At 40.3% G+C, this 21,243-nt stretch overlaps 1 protein-coding gene across 2 annotated transcripts in view; it reads right to left on the bottom strand.

Moving 5' to 3' along the window:
• unc5cb (unc-5 netrin receptor Cb) overlaps window positions 1-21,243 on the bottom strand; it is a 124,141-nt gene that overhangs the window by 41,637 nt on the left and 61,261 nt on the right. For both annotated transcript variants that reach the window (XM_067573831.1, XM_067573832.1), the window contains exons 2-3: window positions 15,954-16,184; window positions 7,022-7,165 (exon numbers count right to left, since the gene is read on the bottom strand). In XM_067573831.1, the coding sequence (XP_067429932.1) occupies window positions 7,022-7,165; window positions 15,954-16,184 (375 nt within the window). The remainder of the gene's footprint in view (window positions 1-7,021; window positions 7,166-15,953; window positions 16,185-21,243) is intronic.

The following is a 21,243-nucleotide window of genomic DNA, read 5'->3' as shown; positions in this document are numbered from 1 at the left end:
GAAGAAGCTTACGCTATGATCAAACAAGCTCCAGGAGGTAGCTGCAGAAATTTTCCCACTGCTTTACCAGGAGCTGTTGTCGTCTAGTGATTTGGGCACCAGGGATATTTCAGAGACTATTTCCCTGACCTTGAAAACACCCATCTAAACTGGAGTAGGGACCCCTTTGCCCCTGGATTTAAAGTCATAAAAGGAGCTGATTGAGATGACAAACTCATGGGATTTAAAATTGAAATTTGAGGCTCTTTCCCTCCTTCACTGACTACAGGCTACATGTAAAAAAAAGACTATCCCACCCTGGCTGAGAGGGCTCTGAAATGCCTTTTCCCTTTTGCAACCACCTGCTTGTGTGAGTGTGCCTTTTCAACTTTAAAAGTACTTAAAACAAAACACATTGCATGTCTACATGTAGACAACGACATGCATATGGCACTGACAGACACAATCACACAGATACACACATGAACAGACACACACACTCACACAATGTTGTTGAATTATGTGTTTTTTTTCATATCTTTATTCAAAAGCGTGATCTTTCAATTTGAGAGCATGATATATTGATTTCACATTAAGATTTTGTAATGCTTTCCCTCAAACCCTGCCCTCCCACTCAAATAGCCCCTGCTTGTGCTTAGATTTGCTCTGCTTCTGCTCAAACTGTATGCTTGCACTCAGATATATTGTTACTTGGACAGATTTCCTGCTCTACAGCTTCAGCCCTTCTCTTCGCACTCAGGCTGCTTCTGTGCGCTCGTGAAACATCTGCTGTCAGATTTCTGCTCTGCTCTCAGATTTTTTTTGTGCAATAACCCTGTCAAAATTCCCCAACCAACAGAATGTCAGCTGTAGTGTTAACCAATGAAATTATCTCTGCCTCTATGCAGGTGTATTCGCTTTGCTTCTTAGAGTCCCGTATGGGCAGTTACTCTTTGATAGGGTTCATCCACTCCTGCTCTCCAGGGCTTTATTAAATGTACTTCCTTTGCTTTCTTGTACAACTTTTGTAATAAAAGGACAGTTAATGTATATACCAGCGCCTATACGTTTTCTTTTACTATAATAGCTACATATAATAATAGCCGTACAGCACACCGGCCTCCCGTTGGTGGGGGAAAATGACATCACCTTCATGACTCAGGAGTGAGTGTCTAGCACATCGCCAAAGTCAAGGAGCTCAAGTAAGCTTTTTATTTTAATGGTGCTATTACTTTCTTCAAATTGAATTGGTTAAGTCATATTTGTGGTGCGAGAATACATCCACTGATAAATGATATTGATAATATAAACGCTATTGCTAGGCAACTAACATCAAAATGGACGCCACTGTGTTTCTTTTTTTTCTTCTGTATTTCAGTGTTTAGGAATGAAAAAAGTATCAACAACAAAAGTAACTAGCTGACACAAGACATTACAAAACAAAAGCAACCGCAATGAGCTACTACATTTGAAAAACACTTTTCTTCTCTTCAAATGATGATCACATGATCAAAGTCTGCTTTATCAGAAAGGTTTACATATAAATATGTATTGTAAATATATTAAACACTTCCCCACTTGCAGGTACTATACCTGCATATCTTCTTACTTACTTGAGGTTCTTAACTTTGGCGATCCGTTAGACTCCTGCTCCTGAGTCATGAAGGTGACGTCATTTTCTCCTCTAGCACACTGACGGGAGGTCGGTGTGCTATATGGCTACTATTATATGTAGCTATTGTAGTAAAAGAAAAAGTACCGACAATGCTATATACATTAACTGTCCTTTTATTTCAAAAAGTTTCAAAAAGAAGGCAAGGGAAGTACATTTAATACAGCCTTGGAGGGAGGGAGTAGATTAACCGGTTAAAGAGTATGGGACGGTCTAAGAAGTAAAGCTAACAAGTCCACAAGGAGGCAGGGATCATTTCATTGGTCAACACTACACGTGGCATTCTACTGGTTGGGGAATTTTGAAAGGGTTATTGCACAGAAAATCTGAGAGCACACCAGAAATCTGAGAGTAGACATTTCACGAGTGCACAGAAGTAGCCGGAGTGCGAGGTGAAGTGGTGAAGCTGGAGAGCAGGAAATCTGTCCAAGCAACAATATCTCTGAGTGCAAGTACACAGTTTGAGCAGAAGCAGAGCAATCAAAGCACAAGCAGGGGCTATTTGAGCGCAAGGGCAGGGTTTGGAAAGCATTACAAAATCCAAACGTGAAATCAATAAATCATGCTTTCAAATTGAAAGACCACGCTCCTGAATAAAAAGCCCCATATTGAATGTTGTTAAGCTAAACTGACAAACAATGCTTATAATGGAAAACAGAAGTACTGAATCTAATGGAATGATTAAAGATTGAAATACAAATTTGCATTAATAAAAATAAAGAAATATATTCAGAAGTTGCTGTTTTTTTACATTTACACTTACATTACATGACAATGGGCTTTTAAAGACATCTTGAAAAAAGGGGGGCCCCGGCCAAAAGCTAATGCTACGTGGGGGGCCTTGGCATGGAAAAGTTTGGGATCCACTGCTCTAAATTTTATTTTATTTTTTCCTGTACAACAATTCTGCATGCATTCAAATTTATTTTGCTTTTTAAAAAACATTTATTAGAAGATCAATATGTAAAACATCTGTAAATCTAATATGAACCCTAAATATGAACCCAACTCTGCTCATCACCATTAAACCAAGCATGGACCAGTCCCTCGTACAAAGGCAAGAATAAATGTAGAGCAACACAAACCAAGCTGAAAATGTTATCTGTGCTATAAGTACAAGAGCGAAGAGGTTTTCTATGACCTTAAAGTCAAGCTCTAACCCTTAAGAGTTAATTGAACTAAGCAGGAAGTATACATCTTCAAAGACTGTGTGAGATCAAGTGTTATTATTTTTTTAAATCAGTCAGCTCTTACATAGGTGTACACCAGTTGCAAAAGTTGAGAGTCTCAAGTTTTGCTTTGACTTTACTTCTAATCTCTAAGTTTCTTCTGCATACTGAACCAATATATCTCATTTCTTTCTCTACCTACACCGTGTCCATGGAAACAAACCCAGAATGACCATGGTTCAGCAATTCAATCTCTGGAGAAGATATGGCATTTCTTCTTTACAGAATGTTATAAACACAGTAACGGGCTGCTATTGAGATTGTGTAATACCAGAAAAAAGAGATTTATTATATTAGATGGTTCTTAAATACCACATTGATTTTGAATCCAAGTTTTAGATATGAATATTTTGTAGACTGAAAGCAACAGCAGATGTGCAGTGACACAGAGTCTAATGCAAAGTATATGTCTGAATGGATATACTGTAGTATGGAAGTAATTCTTACAAAGTTTGTTCCTTGTAGGCATCATTACCTAGAATAAAAAGAGCCATCCCTAAAACCTGATCGGGATAGAGGTTAAATTTACCGATTTCATCACTTGCTTTCTTTTTGCTGAATAGCTATTACATGAAGAGGCATTATGCTGAAATAAGAGACATTTTACTGTTCAGCTAAATTCCCTACAGGGGAAACTAGATCATGTTCTTATTACAAAATACATGATCAGGCTACACCCGCAAGCCATAACGAATACCTATAATCATTTTAAGGTTCATTTTTAATTCGGAAAAATTAACCTTAAAATAACAAATTCAATGAGAGCCCTTGTCCCAATTCAACCCGAGAGTATGTGTGTCTTCAGGGGAATATGCTATAACTCCACAGTTTTCAATGTATTATAAAAGCTGAAAGGGTGAGTATTGAATTGAAAGCAATTTCCATAAAAATCTGGTATGAAATTAAAAGAAGGAATGACTGGAGGGGCTGAGACATTGCTTTATAGAATTTTATACAAGGACAAACAATTTGTTTTTCATAAGACGAAAAAGGAAAGGAAAGGAAAGGAAAGGAAAGGAAAGGAAAGGAAAGGAAAGAAAAGGAAAGGAAAGGAAAGGAATTAACAAAACTTAGTATCAAAAGAGTGCTTATCGTTTGAAGTTGTAAGAGTCATTCTGCTGTTGCTCTGCTGTCAGAACTATAATGTAGAGATAGATCCCACAGTAGTTCAAATTGCCTCCAAATGATTAAAGAATATGTAGTCACAGTATGACAGGTGAGGGGGAGAATCAGGCACACCTCCTCCTACACTGTGACACACTTTATAGTACACTGTATATGTACTTCAGTCAAATCTAATAAATTAAATTTGATCTCTAACTATAAAAATGCAAGTCTTGACTGGGCAGGAAACCGCTGGCCTGTCTGCTCAGTGTGCAGTATTTCAGCATGCCATTTGGTGGTTTTGGATGGACCATACTGCCTAGCAGCACTCACTGGTGGTAGCATTTATGGTTGTGTTCATATGGTTGTGTTCATAGCAGGTTCTGGTTTGGCCCAGAAATGTTTAAACAATGGAGGATGGTGTGTATATCATAGGAAAATGTACAAACCAAAGAACATTTTTTAAATGCATGTACAAGATCACAAAAGGCAAAAATAATAAATGTGCGGAGATAGTTACATTTCTTCTTCTGTTGCCAGAAAATACACACTGTCACACTGTTTTTTTTTCTTTTAGTGTAAAACCAGAGCCTGCCACAACTAACACCAGATGGACGCAATATTGTATAGACTGTATAGATCATAAAAATCCTGAATAGCCTGAATTACTCTTTTGGTAAAAATGACATTGGCAAGTGCTTGTATTGTTTTTTCATCTTGATTTGCAAACATTTGGCATTATTCCTGATGAAACAATTAGTGGCATTCAAGTGATTATTTTGTACTGTATATTTATATTGGATGTGGGTTTAAATTGTGCTTCCTCTCTCCTCTCCTCAGTTCTCATAACCCTGCTCGGTACTGTGGGACACTGAAGGGTGTGGGAGCGGCTGAGTTGACATTCCTGTGGGAGTCGCACTATTCTCTTGTCAGCATACATACACTTCCAGCCTTGCTTGTCGCCAGAAAGATACACATATGACAGCCATTACCTTATGTGAACGCATGTGGCTACTTGTGTGATGCTAAATTACACCAACCTCACACTTCAGAAACAGTCTCTGCCTTCCTTAGTAAATCATTTGGTGCTGCAGTAAACCTGGATTCAGAATGACAGTTAGGACTTACCAAGATGACTTTTGAATTTGAGGTTTTTATCATTATTATCAAGTTGCTCCAAGTAATAAACTTAAGGTTTTACTTGTTATGTTGTACTCATAAAATTACAAGGCCACAAACAAACAAGAAAATCAATTTCCAGCTTTCTCAGTAAACATTACCCTCCACAAATCTTTTGAAAGGCATTTCGGTTTATTTGATTTATTTAATATGCTTCTATGCAAATACTTTTATTGACTCTCTTTGGCAAGTAATCACTACACCCCAACAATGAAGCGCCAATCAAAACGGTTTTGTGGAGGTCACATTAAGGAAAAGCAATCATAAGGAATTTACACAGACAGAGACTCTGACAATACCTTTAGCCAGACCAGCCATTCTTGCAAGAAGAGCCAGTTCTTCAACACAACAACCTCTTAACTCGCCAGAGCTGGCTCTGACTCACTGTCTGATTAAACTGTATATGTTTAGATGATGGGAGAGGAGAGGAAAACAAGCCCAGTTTCCATTATCCTAACGGGATAGAGTCTGGCTCCGACAAGAAGCCTGCCTGGAGAGAGAGCCCAGTAGAGGAGCTAATCCATTCAGCAGAAGCTAATGGAAGGGGAAGAGGGGTCCATTGTGATTTGAGGGATAGGTTAGTGCTGGCAGGCTGCTCATCATGGGTGATTATAGGAGGTGGAGCAGCGGGAGAGAGCACGGTGGGAGACTGAGAGGCATGATTCTGATTCACCAAGCTAGTTCAACAGTAGCAGAGCTACTGGTGTTTGAAAGAGAATACACTGGATACAGAGATAAACTATAGAAAACAGAGAGGGGGGACAGACAGAGACATAGAGAGTGATATAAAGATGCAGAGAAGGAAAATGAGAATTAGGGGAGATAAAAATTGAGAGGGACGGGTATACGATTGCTACAGTGAGTGCCTCTAAATGGAGTAGATCAGGTGAAAACCATGGATATTGACTCCGTACTGTGCTACTTTGCTATATTGTATGTAGTGGAGATGAAATCATTCTGACAGTGGCAGCCAAACATTAAGCTGATATCCCTATCCAGCCCTATCCAGCAGTGATAACAATATAGACTAGAATATAAACTGCAAGTGGGTGTTGCCTTTTCTCCTGTTCGCAGAAAGTCAGAGCAGAAACTGCAAAGCTGGGCGGGACATGTCAGTCACAATGCCTTGGAATGACTTTGACAGGAGTTGAAAGAGCGATGATCTAGCTGATACTATAAAAGAAGTCCCTTCAGGTGGAATTTTGACAACAATGTGTAAGCAGTTGTCTTATGTAATGTGCATTGTGTTGCAGAAGAATTGCTTTGATGCCACAACTAAAACTCTTACAACTCCGCTTTCCTCGCTGTGTCCTCTGAGGTTTCATTACCTTTCAGATTTTGACTGGCAGATGCTTTGGGGAACAGTTAAGAATGAGCCCACACTTTAGAGGCAACAGAATGTTTCTCATTACTTGGGAACAATTGTGTTATGCTTTTCAGTAGGAGGACAAACACACAAGCAGAACAAATGTGGACCACCTACAGGAAAAAGAGGGAACACTGGCATAAACATGTGCCATAGCCTCTCTTCTGTGTATACACTGCTGCTGCTCTCCCCTTCCTCCACACTGTTTCTCCAGGTTTATACTGTACACAAGGAAACTGATTCAGATTCTGTAGGCTTTTTACCAACTCAAATTCAAAGGGACACTTGAGTCCCATGTTAGTAAAACCCTTTTTTTCCCACAGCTGCTATCTCCAGAATCTATAAATCTGTCATGATACTCAAGTCAGTCTGTGGGATGCATTTCCTTGGCAGCCAAGAGATTTTGTTTGGAGAGGAATACAAAGATGAGAAAGAGGATAAAGACTGAATAATGGGATGACGAGAGGGTTGAAGGGAGGGGAGAATACTCACAGGCAATGCGGACATGGGCTTTGCGGCTCTTGGTGGTCCCTGCAGAGCTCCAGGCCACACACTGACACCAGAAGTCCTCCGGCCCAAACAGCTCCTCCACCTGCTGCCGAGTGATCTCAATGCTGGCCTCTCTCACTACCAGGCCTGTGAGGAAAGACAGAAAGGATGGAAAGGGGGGGAAGAGATAGAGAAAGCATGTGAGAAGAGAGGGCAGGGATGGGAATACGAGATATGGAAAAGAGGGGAAAAAGGAGGAAAAATTAAGGGGAAAGGGAGAAAATGAGTTTACATTAGAGCATATCAAAAGTGAACACAGATAAGAAGTAACAATGAGGAATTAAAAAGACCAAAATGTATCCACTGATCTTATTTACACCAACCTCACATAATCCACACATCTAAATGTTGTATTCTCTAACACGGCAAAAATTGATGGTAATGTCATTATAGATGCCATCAAACAATTTGCATCAGTCACATCACATGCTTTGACACTGGGTATATGTGTGTATGTGTGTGTGTGTGTGTTTTTGTGTGCTTGTGTGTGCGTCTGGCCCCGATTCTAGAGCCAGAGCCTTGAGCTGTTGGGTCTGGGCCTTGTGGGGGAGGATTCTCTGCGTCATGGCTAACACAATCCTGTTTGCTAACTCCTCTGATTACTGCTCATCTGGGTGCCAGGACCCAAACAAACAAATCATCCCCAAAACAAATGCCTCTACCAACAGCTGCCCCTCTAGAGCAGATTACGCCTCTGCTACAGCGTGTGTATGCCTGCGCACGTTTGAAAACGTGTACGTGTGTGAGCATATAAATTAAGTGAATGCATATATGTATGTATGTATTATGCAGTGAAAAGGCATTCAATGATGATATGGATCCTTCCCAATTTCCATCCAATATTATGCCTTATTTCAGCTCAATCCATCATCCTTTTTTGATTAACAAGGATATTTGTGATGACAACAGTGGTATCATGAAGTCCTCGTCAAAAAGAAAAATTTACTGCAATAAGACAGCTTGCATTTTGCAGAAATTATGAGACGATTAAGGGCTGGGTTATGCTAGAAAAGAACAAGTTCATACTATGTGCTGTCCGACCACATTGGAAGGCAAATTGTTTATAGCTCTACTGAATGGCCAAACTCAAAGGTGTGGTGAAAAGCCAGCTGTTATAAAAAGGGGCAAGACGCTATAATTGTTTAAATATGGGGATAATTGCACACATTTTCAGACAATCTCTCCTGGAAGACTTTCATTCTGTTGCACTCAGTTGTAACCACAAAAAGTGCCGGTGCCAGACATTAGAAAGGTGTTGGGGAAAGGGGTTTCCGAAGCTGTTTGACCATTCGACAAGTTCTGAATGATTATACTGGTGCCTTAACACTTCCATTTCTCTTGAGTATACGAACCCACCGTGAACAGGGTTGATACTAATAGAAGTGAATCATTCCCTATGCGGGGCAGTCCCTATAATTCCAGGAGTGCGCCGCTGGCCTCTGGAACAACCTGATTTTCAATATGCATGGGTTCATGTAGGACACACTTTACGGGACACATTGACCCAATAGTGATGCAACAGTTCTGCAGATTTTACGCAAGAACATGCTATGAATATCCCATGCCACCTCATCCCCAAAGTGCTGCTCTATTAAGTTTAGATATGGTGGTTGTGAAGCCCACTGGAAAAAAGTCAAGTTGATGTCATTTTCCTGGAACTGTCATGCTCATGAACCTGGTCAGCAATAATGTTAAAGTGGACTGTGACATTCAAATTATCCCCAGTTGCTACTAAAAAGGGCCTTTTGTGTGCCTAGGAACATTCCCTATGGAAATACACCAGCATCACCAGCCTGCACCATTACCATGAGGATAGATGGATCTACAGATTTATGTTATTTGTATACCAAAGTCAGACCCTGTCATCAGCATTACAAACCAGTATTTGTCAGACCAAGGAACTTTTTTTCCACTCTTTAGTCATCCAGTTTTGGTGATGACTTGCTCTGTAGTCATTTTTTTTGTTCTTAGCCGACAGAATGACAGAAACTGGGAATCTTTCTGTTGCAGCTGTAGCACATCCAATTCAAAGAGTTGTGCACACTGTTCTTGCACTCAGCTGTTGATTGGTTATAGTGTAGCCTGCCTGTAATACTGACCAAATCATGCCATATTTTGACATTTCTTTCTACTTTCTTTCTACTTTACTATATACTTTTATACTGATTTTTAATTTTCTAATGTATGTATGTTAAGTCTATAAAAAATAAAATGTAGTTTGCTCTAATATCCCGTAATTACGAAGGCCCTGGGAGCTCAACACCCTGCAACTTAAGAAAACACATGCAAATAAAACATCAATATAATAACACATGCGCAGCATTAAGAAAATGCGCTGCAAATTCAGACAACAGTACATAACAGACAACACAATGAAAGTGTTTCCAGAGGACACTTAAAAGTGATGAACTGATGAACATGCGATCACAATGTTAAAATAAACCAAAAACACTCTTAGCTTATTTTCCAACACCACTGACAGATAACCGACTTCAATAATGTCAATGACGCCATGAGTCATAAACCGTGGCAACAACAAGCATGTCCAGACAAGTTTGTCACTTTTAAGTGTCCTCTGGAAAATTTTCAGCTGTGTTGTCTGTAATGTGTTGTGTTGTTTGTATTTGATGCATTTCTGTAATGTGTTGTGTTGTCTGATTTTGCAGTGCATTTCCTAGATGTTGCGCATGTGTTGTCAAATTGATGAAGATGTTTTCTTAATTTGCTTGTGTTTTGTCTATTTGCATATGTTTGCTTAAGTTGCAGCTCTCAGGGCTACTGTACCTAACACCCTTTCCTCAGTGCACATCATTACCTGCCAATTCAAATGGAAAGAAAAGAGTGGTGAGGCCAGTGTCTCTTGACAAGACACAAATTAAAAGTGCTGCACAGAGTTCAAATTCAAACAGATGACTGTAGTGGAATTAATTATGTGGCTGTTGACAAAAGGCCAAAATATTTAGTTCTAAACTGGAGCTTGTCCAAAGGTCGCTGTAACCTACTGTTAACAAGCTAATCTAACTAATTGTTAGTTAGCCAGTCAACTGACATTTGACTCGCCTTTATCTAAGCAAGATATGTCTTTATAGTCTCTCTTAGTTCCATTCAGTGCATTTGTGGCATTGGGGGAAAATGTGAGAAGGAGGAAGCTTTTGACAAAAACCACAAACACAAATGCTAAAACGTCTGGTGTTAAGGCTAATCACTAGATAGCTATCAAGCTATCAAGCGTTGACATGCTAAAATGTTTTGGTAACATTCCTCACCCCATTGGAAACTTTTAGCCACTAATAACAGGAAGTATGTTTCTCTTGAGCGGATGTTTGTAGAGTTTGTCAGATGTGCAACACAACAAGATGTACTAGGACTAGTACATATATATTTATAGTAGTGGCTACACAGCTGCAGCTAATAGTGGTAATGATCATTTACTTCACCACTTTTTTAAAACTAAGTTTACCTAAGAAATATGTTGTTGATGTGACATCATTATGATGTGCTGCTTTGGAACTGTGTCACAAGCCACTGACTCATCGGTGTCCCAGGGTTCAATCAGTCAGCATCCCTAATCTTTGCCTGAGATCTAATTCACTACACACAGGGATTCACTACCTGATGAACTAGAGAAAAAAAATGAGCGAATTTCAGACACACTGAGAACCTCTGCCAGTAATCTAAATTTGACAAAAGAAGCATTACGGTAGTTTAAATTGTGTAAGCACACTAATAACTGATTCATCAATAAACCTCAGATGATATCTGGATATAATCTCATTTTGCCAATATTTGGATACATTTTAAACTGAAGTCAGAGGATGATTTTGGTATACTGATGATTGCGGCAATAATTGCATGAAATTACAAGTGACACATAATATGTCAGTCTTGTATGTTGTGACACTACCAAACAATCATTCCTTTAATTTCCCTAGCATATCATTCAGTTTAGTTGTGCACTCTTCTTTGTCATGCATATAATTGTGACAAACACATAGTGACAGGGGAGACTTTGTGTCACAAAGTATACGAAGGATTGGGATGATCGCTTCAACTGCCACAATGGAAATGCCTATGTTTATGTTAATAACCATTATACGCCTTCCCTGGATGACCACAATTTGTACAAAGGTTCAGGGTCTACTCTACAGTTTGAGTAGGTGTCTGAATTTCTGGTTGAATGAAAAATGCAAAGAGAATGGATGCTTAAAAAATGAACATGCCATTTTACTTCAGGTTCAGTGCATTCACACTGCCTCCTTGTTCTGGCACACATACCAAGCGCAGTGACATCCCACACACCAGCTTAACTCTCATGTAAAATTTACACAGTGTGCCGACAGGCAGAGGAGCAGCCACATCTGCTGTGTGAGTCTGCCTGTATCTGTGCCTCGATGCATGATGTGTGAGTCCAAGTGTGTACTGTGCATCAGTGTGTATGTTTGAGTGAGTGTGTGGATGTGGGTGTGAGGGAGCAAGAGTATTGTTAGTTTGAGGATGTCAAGGATGGATGTAATGTTGGGAGAACATCACACACAGAGTAGCAGAGGGAAAATCAATAGTGGAAACAATAAGTAGATATGAATTCTCTGAGGGTGTAAAACGTACGCCTGAATCAGTTAATTTTTTCTGTCTGTGCTCCAGACTGTTTCTGAAGTAGGTTCTATGGTGATGAATTAACTGTCTGATGTTGTTAGAATTAGCCCACGGTAACGTAACATAGCCTAACGCTATGATGACGACTTGCTATAAGTCTACTTAAGATTCATTCATGACTTCATGGCTATTATTAAAGCTGGATTAAACTCTCCATGATGTGTTGTACTTGAAACACATCAGAGGGATCACTTAAGCAAAAGAGCAGTGCTCTCAACTAAGCCTGCTGACCTCATCTAGTGACTTCATATGTTAGCTCAGCTAGTGGCTCTTAGTACGCTGTATAGCATTACAATGATAACAACAGAACAATACAGACACAGAATTCCACTCAATATGAAATCAAGAGGGGCAAAGCAAGTGTGGACCATGTCAGGGCCAGCGATGAGTGGCTACTTTACACTCTGTCAATGTGGCCATTAGCTGTAGAAATGATTCTACAATATGTCCCATTAATAGCCGGCTGAAGCAGGGTGCCTCATTGGAGATGATTCATTATTAATGTGATCATTAAAGTGAGCTAGCCTAGCTCCTTAGTGTTAGCACTGGCTAACATTATTGATCAGACCAGTCAGGCAGAAGATGAGGCACTGGTCATTGAAGGAGAGCTGAAGGAGGAGGGAGGAGGTAAGTGCTCTGATTATCTGGCCAGATGAAGAGCACTCCTGTTTGATCTTCTAACTCATATCTTAGAGAAAGTGACAAGCTGTCTCCAGTGTATATTACTCTAGCCTCACCTACTTATAATTAATTTGCTGCTCATTTGCTCAGATCAATGCTCCTTTTCCTCACAAGAGACTACAACATGCCCTCAACTCTAGGAGGTGAACGCTACAGTGTTCAGGTGACAGCAGGATGAGTGTCTGAAGCTAAATCATCACTGTGGAGAGAAGGCTATTAGTCAAAATTGCCATCACACATGATTCCTCCTCACTGTTTTTCTCCTGTTAAGTCCACATTTTGTACAGCTGATCTGAATCTATGGCTTCTTTTCATGCGTGTCCCCATAATTACACGCAAAACAGGTCTCAATTCACATCAGAGGGGCTCATGGTCACATGCAACAAAATACTTTACCACAGGTGCAATGACAATCCATTCTGTCAACTGTATAAATATAACTTTTTTCTTTTTTCCCTTTTTTTTCGACAAGCATATATTTACTCTGCCATTTTATTGTGTTAACTGGCTGCTGTTCAAACGATAATCACATGCAAACAAATGGTCTATTATATTCTACATGTAATCACCTGTTTCTTGGAAATTATAATGTCCAATTACACCACATGAGATGGCAATCAGTTTTATGTACTGTATGTACTTTTGTGGGTTTTTTGACTCAAGTGTTTGCATTCCATGTGACCCACTGCGTGTCACATCCACTGGATTAAAAAGCCTTTGGACAGAGCATATACCAGCATGAGGCCTCTTGAAAAGTCCCTGCTGAGAGCTGCAGGTGAGTTGTTTCGTTCTGTGAAAAATATTGTTCAGGGAAAGGTTATCAGTAAATCAAGCCACATATTGCTGATTACATTGCAACTACTGATTGTGCACAAATTGTGCTTTTGGCAGGTAATTGTTTACACGACGCAAACATCTTAAAAATGACTGTCATTTGTGTCATGCAGTGCCTATAAGAAATATTCACTCTCCTTGGAAGTTTTCATGTTTTATTGTGTTATAACATTAAATCTATGTAATGTGACTTTTTTTGTCACTGAGCAACAGATTAATCCTATTTAATGTCAAAGTAACAACACATCTCTACAAAGAGATCTAAATTAATTCCAAATATAAAATATAAAATAATCATTTGCATAAGTATTCATTCCCTCCAAGTCAGTATTTCATAGATATAACTTTGGCAGGACTTACAGCCCTGAGTCAGTGTGGATAGCTTTGGACATCTGGACACAGCAATTTTTCCTCATTCTTCTGTTTTTGACCTATCATACCTTTTTTAAGTCTGATGGTCAAAAAGCTAAATTCTGGTCTCATCCTTCCATAGAACCTTCTTCTATTGCTTTCTATTTGCCACTCTCTCATAAAGCTGCAATTAAGGAAGCACCTGGGCAACTGTTGTCTGCACCGTCTCTGCAATCCCAGCCTCTGAAGCTTGTAACTCCTTCAGAGTCATAGATCTCTTTGTGTCCTCCACCACTTCTCCTTCTTTCATTGCAGCTCAGTTTTTAAGGACCGCTTTCTTTAGCCAGAGGGTTTGCCACAATACTGACTCACCTGAAGTTGGACCTACAGGTGTAATTATACTACAACTAACTGAAACTCACACAGGCGACCTCCATTTACCTAATTATGTGAAAAAGACAAGTGATAATGTAGATGTGTCCTATTAAAGAGGGTGAATTCTTATGAAAACATACCTGTAATTAATTTATTTTAGATGTGTTTTCACTTTGACATTAAATGTTCTTTTCTGTCGATAAGAAAAGACAAATCTACTTTGATTCAAAGCTGTAAAACAATAAAACATGAACATTTCCTAAAGGGGGTTAAATACTTTTATATGCACTGTATTTGATGAGACCACTGCTTTATTTCAAGTAAACACACCTGACACACACACACAGAAACAGTTCTACAATGCTGTTCAGGTGTATCTGTGTATATGACAGCACCTTAGTTGTCACGAGTGTGTCAAATATCTGGATAAAACCTAAATGAACACCAACATCTGTAGTCTCTGTCCTCTCTCTCACTCGCTTAATCTTATTATCTCTCATTTAATCTTATTTTCATAAGATAATAAGTTCTCTCCAACATGAAAGTGAGACACAGAGAGAGAATAAAAGAAAAAGAGAAACACAGGGATAAGGAGAGAGGAGAGAGGGAGAGATCCAATTTCTTCAGGCTACACTATCAGTGGTATTGACCAAGCTGGCCAGTTTTCATCGGTGTTCCTTTTCTGTCAATCTGGGGAAATCAGAGAGCAATGGAGTGGGTTGAGAGAGGCTACACACATCCACTTGTGGTGTGGTGTGGTGTGTGTGTGCGTGTGCGTGCATGTGTGTGTGGGGTGCAAGAGCATAAATGAATGAATATCTGTGCAGTAAATAGCCTGTGGATATGGCTGTGTGGAGTGGGTACGTGTATGATGTGTGGGTTGTTTTCCATGTTGATGCTTTTAGCACAAAACCTTCTGACACAAAGGCTAAGAGCCACTGCTACCTTCAAACCTCTTCTTTGTCATAATGATAACCACAAAACACATCCTCAGATTTGTGTATTCTTCCTAAAGTACACTAGGTCAAAATGAAAGCATTTCAGGTTGGAATTCAGGTTGTTTTCCAATACTCCCTTTTTTATTTTGTGCTGGCTGCAGCACTCTTTTTCTACCTGTGTAACTGCTTTTTTATCTTGTATCAATGCTGCAACATGCCTGTCTGTGCTGGCTGTTGTCTTTAATGCCGTGTCTTAGATATTTAGATAAAACATGTAAAAGAATGCTAGCTGGTTCTTTAAATCTATGAAAGTGTGTGCTTGTGTGCTGAAACATTCACATTTAAGTGAAGTGAGTAGCACTCAGCGTGTCTGTGTGTGTGAGCACGCAGACATGTGTGTGGCAAAACAGTGGGATGAAAAGGGTAAATGCGATGTGATTGGTACCTGTGGGCGACAGAAAGAACTCAATTTCCAATACAGCAGCTGAATGCAGCCAATCAGTGCTGGGCTGTTGTGTGTAATGGCTCTGACGCCTTCAGGGGCTGAATTCTGTCGAAAACAACCCTGTTGGAGCTTCACTACATTCACTTCCTCAGGATGCTCACAAACATGTACATAAACACACATCTGCACCCTCAAAGGCACACACACACACGACAAAATTGGCGGTGCTAGCATGCCGAAAGAAATGAGAGACGTTCTCATTGAGACGCTCTTAGTCAAGGTGATGTCAAATAACATCAAATAAGCTGGCCTGTGAGATTAAGTACCCGAGCCATTTTGTGTCTTTCTGCATGTGTGTATACGTGTTTGAACACACATTTTCATGAGCAGAAGTTAATGCATCCTGACATGCTTCAAGTTGACTTTTTCAATATTTAACCAAGTCAAGATCTTTTGCTAACCCTACACAAGTGCCTTTCTGAAACATGACCATCATGCTTTAGTTGCCAGGAGTGGATATTGTAGGGGAAACAGATAAAATTCATTCACTGATTTAGATGCACACTTGAATGTGTGTGTAGCTGATGTGTTCACTGACCAGAGTTTTCATCAACCCGCTCCTCCACAGTGTGCTCCTTCTGGTGAACCCACTCGCTGTTGCACTTGAAGTAGATCTGGGTGGCGGGCGTGGCCTTGCAGTACAGGTTGACTGGTTTGTTCTTCACTATATAGGCCTCCTCTGGTTCCATCAAAAACACAGGCAGCGGCTCCGGGGGGTCTGAAGGAAAGGTTTCCGGCAGCTCACCGAGACCAATGAAGTCATCGTCAACTGTGAAGGGAGAGGTGGCAAACAGGATGGAGGGAGGGACAGAGGAAGAGATGGAAGGAAATATGAAGAGGGGGACAAGTTGAGAAGAGAGGCATAAAGCCCCAGAAAAAAGAGAAAGAGAGAAAGGGTGGGTGGAAAGAGAAAGGAAGGCAGACAAGAGACAGTGGGACAGTGTATTATAACCACAGTCTTTGCATGGGATTATCCATTCGCACAGCACACAGTGAAATCCCTATCATTTGATATTTTGGAATGTTTACACAAGTGTATTTTAGAGCGCAGGAAATTCTGGGATTCCTCTCAGGCAATAAGACTGCATGGATTTACAGAAACCGGGCCTTGCTCGGTCTAACCACAACCAGCTACTGCTGAGAAACGAGACAGAGGCAGAGCCAATAATGAGAAGCAGAGTTCAGAGGTTGACTCTGAGGAACTGAAGTTATAAGCTGATCGCTCTCTGTCTACCATTTTCTCTCTCCCCCTCTCTTTCTCTTTGCTTTTGTCTCTTTCACACACACACACACACACAAGCCCATAGACGCATGCATGCGCACACACATGCAGCAGATCTAATGACCTCAGGCTTTTGGCCCAGTTTGTGCCATTCCTCGGATACTTCTGCAGTAGACAGATACGCTTCCCTGTAATTACAACTCCCTTTCATCTCCCTGTCTTAAATCACATACACACAGCTGCATGTGTATGCGTGCTCGCACACACACAAACATGAACAAATGCTCACAGTGGCACAAAACATCGCAAGCACACAAATATACGGGCATACACGCCCACAAGCGAGCACAGCTAACTTTCTAACTCTTTGAAGAGTGGAGGATGAAGCCTATTCGCCACCCCATTTGTCACCTCCAGAACTGTTCTATTCTTACCATCGAACCGGTAGACATCAATTATTCACAAGTGTGAAAGAAAGAAGGCAGAGTAATAGAGACAGAGATACAGTGGGAAAAAACAAGGTGAGAGAGAGAGAGAGATAGAGAGAGAGAGGGAGGGAGAACAGAGGGAGACGGAGAGAGTAACTAAGCCTGACAGACTTAGATTGAGACATCGAAATGGAGTTGGGCAGACAGAAAACATAGCACAGGAGGACAGAAAACAGGAAGACAGACCCGTTTGGATAATAAAAGAGTTTATCAGTCCATCAGTAATTCTTCCATGTCCTTGTATCTCCCGCCTCCCTGTCCTGTGTGCGTGGACACACTGGAGCCTTGTTGTCTGACAGAGGCTGCCTCCTGGTTGTTTTGGGAGCACTAAATAATGCCTCAGCTGAGCAGATATCTCCCCACTATGTCTCTCTAATGTTATCTTTCCCTCCCATACCTGCCACAGATTGAAGATGATTACTGGGAAATGAAAGGGCAAAGGGAGCCAATCAGAAAATGACCAAACCTGCCCATCACCATTGGGGGAGGAGGGTTTTTATTTTTTTTCTGTGTACTGTTTTTTGTTTGTGTTTGCGTATGTGTGTGTATCAGAGAGTGGGTATGTGTATGATTCTGGTGAATGCTCTTGTGCTCTTCTATGATGTTTCTGTGACTGTATCAATGTTATAGCTTTTCATCAGAGAAAGTTCACACTTGCCCCTCTCTTTTCTTGGCTCCTAATCTGCTGCTAATTGCACAGAGGCAGTAAAGCCCAAGGTGACCTCTGACCGTTAAGAGTAACTGCCTCCTTACTCAGCTTTGATCGACCTTCATCTTTTACTGTCTAAATAAGAAATAAACTATGAAATATTGTCAAGCTTTTCATTGGTCTTTATGTAGGTGATGACTCTTTAATGTAGAAGTCTATTTCAGCAGACCTTGGCTTAGTCTGTTCGTTTTTGCTCCATAGTCCTCAGTCCACCCACATCCTCAGCCAGGGGACCCTGACCCAGAAACAGGCAAAGAGAGGCAAGGAAACTCATTAAAGATTGTGTTAGCCTTCTTTCACCCTCCATTCCCATTATCTCTCCATCTCTCTCTCCCTCCTGGCTCCTTCGCTCTGTCGAACTGTGAGGCACAGAGATCTGAAACGAGCATGAAAGCGTGGCTCCCTTACACACGAAGAGACGCGCGCCTCATACGCTCACACGCATACACTCGTGCCAGCATTAATGTGCACAGAGGCACACACAAACTCGCTCACAGATATTCAAATTCATCAACTTCCTCAGTGCGAGAAATAATAAATTCAAGTGAATGGAACTACCCTCCAGTGAAAAATCAGCCCAGAAATGAAAAAAGAAACCACATGACAAAATGAAAGACCCTGACTCTTACCAATCACGCTGTCCCCGCCACCCCTCCCCGCCCACCAACACCCAACACCCACCACCCCAGCACCTACTTCAGCCCTCCCTCGTGAACAGAATACTGAGAGCAACAAGAAACTCAAAGAGAAACGTTACTTTTTTCTGGCTCCACCTCCCCCCAGCCTCCATTCATATGCAATGGGAAGACAGTTCATGATACAATTGTTTAGGCATCGCCCTGTTCGAGATGATGCAATCTCTGTGGGTACACACAGCCATGATGTATATCTAACACTCAACAAGTGCAGAACATATTACCATACGGTACTTCTAGAGATCAAATATGCATCCTGAGGTGCTTATTTAGTGTCATATTCCTTTAATTGGTACATTAATATGGCATGACTCCTTTGTTCGAAATGCAATATGGATTTTTCCAAGCATTTGTAATTCTGTGGCTTGATTTTAATCAGAAAGTTTTTAAATTGCCTCCATATTGAGTGTTTAAAATTTAATGAAATATGTCCTTGCAGCACTTTTATTCAAATTGTATTTTGCTCTGTAATTAGGGTGAGTTTTCCTAATTCACATTGTAAGTCTTATTAGTGAATATTTTAAGAGTCAAATTGAATATTAGTTGAATTTTATATCAGTTCAACATTCCAACTACTGAAAAGTTTTGAATATAAATGAGCTGCACATTGTTCTAAAAATAAGCTAATGAATGAATGAAGTTAGCCCTCTTGCATTGTCAATGTGAACTCATCAGGTAGGGGGCGAAAATGTCTGTAAAAAAAGAGGAGATTTAAAGAATGGTGGAAATTAATCGAATTAAGCCAGTCTTAGCAAGTGGGAATGAGCAGAGGTTTGAGAGGGTCTTGGCAGTCAGCCCCTCCTTGGCTTGAATTGACTCCAATAGCTGTGGGAGTGGAGCAATATTAAAGGATGATTACATTTTGGACGCGAGCAAATCAAAGTCAAACCAGGCTCATAACACTGGCACTGCTATGTATTAAAGCACAGTCTCAAAGATAAGACATACACAAACTTCCAAAAGAGATGTTACATCTTAAGCTAAAAAAAGAACATCTGTGTTACATAAATGCATAAACAGAGAAGTGCTCAACACCCACACCAGACTCACACATACACACAGATGTGTTCAATTCAAACATATGAGGTAAGACTCCATAGCACTTTGGACTATACAGTATGTGGTTAACAGCTTGCCAAAACCCAAATTACCTGTCCAATTAGCCAAAGGTCAAGTTTCCTATGCTCCTCATTTTTTCTGAGTTTGTATTGACAGTATTTTCCTTGAGCGTTGTCTGGGTGACCATCACTTCACTGAATCTTAGACACAACAGAGACATAATGACTAGCTTACATCAATAGTTCCCATTAGAAATGAGCACTGGCTGGCTGTATTAAGTATTATCCAGCATCCATCCATATGCAGTTCAAATATACTTTGAGATGAGCTACAGTAATACATCCAGAAGCATTATTAGTCCTCACCCCTGCAATCAGTATAGTGCTATCAGAGGCCATCAATACCTTAGTCACATTAATGAGTTGCTTGTGCTGAGAACAGTGAAAGCTGATGACAGGACATCCCAGGCACTTTAGACATTCAGTCAGTGTCCAGGCTGCGATGACTTTGTCCTGGGCTTTAGTTGCTCCTCTATTGCTCCTGCTCTGTCACAAATGCACTTAAGACCATAAACACGTCAGCGTCTTATGTCAACAGGAGCCAAAGACGATTTTCTATGAAAGATGCTATGGAAAATTTGCCAACGCAAGACCTTGAAAGATTTATGTAGATTTCTCAAGAGTAAGCAAAAATTGCATTTCAATGCAAAGCCCACACACATTATGTACTTATGGCCATCAACAATGTGACTCCATCTCAGTTGTTACACTGGAGTCCCCCATTCATATCATGTGGAAAAAATATTTAAATTTTTTCAAATATAAAGCCAACAACAAAATCTGATATAAAGCCAAACATTGGTTGGGTTGTATATGGCATATATCATGCTTTTTGTGATTTTGTTGTTGTTGCTAAGGTCATTGCTAAGGTTGCTCCACAGGCTGTTCACGTTGCCCACTCACATATTTCAGATTGAATTTGGGCTTGTATGGATGTATTTGAGAAATTTCCATTTCGGGTAAAGAACAAGAAAAAATCCAACTACTATTGTTGAAGTGGAAGTCTGCTGAGGGGGGCTCATGGAAAGGGGGGCCTTAAAGAGACAGGAGCTAAAACGGCCTGTTTCAGACAGAGGCTGAACTGAGGGGCTGCATAAAGTGCTAGTATAAGATAAGATAAACTCTAGATATGGACCTGGAAATGTGCATGATACCTCCCCTTTAAAGGTATGCAACACAATATCTACATTGTTGAACGATTGATACAACTTCAATGGAGCATTGATTATTGTTATGCAAAAACCATGAGTTTGATGTTTTAACATCTTAATAGTGGTGACCCAATAATCACAAGTTAATAAAGATACAGACAGAGACAGAGATGTAGTTTTGATACACATAAAAATGCATTCCCACAAACACATACAGACTACATACTATACACCAGTGGAAGGCAAATAACTGCCTGTGGGGCAAATCTGGCCCTCCGGTAAAAAATATTTGATCCCTTGATGAAAGTTGAAGTTCTGATTTTCATAGTTTACATTAAAACTTTTACATAATTTTTCACAAATCTAATGCTTAATCTGTAGATTTAAAAAATACAGGGTTTGTGAAAATCATAATGAATATAAGCTTATTAATTCTAATACTGCC

Source organism: Thunnus thynnus, chromosome 19, assembly GCF_963924715.1.
Source record: "Thunnus thynnus chromosome 19, fThuThy2.1, whole genome shotgun sequence".
NCBI classification, from domain to species: Eukaryota; Metazoa; Chordata; class Actinopteri; order Scombriformes; family Scombridae; genus Thunnus; species Thunnus thynnus.
Note: the sequence above shows the minus strand (reverse complement) of the source record. Positions and strands in the feature narration are given on the sequence as shown.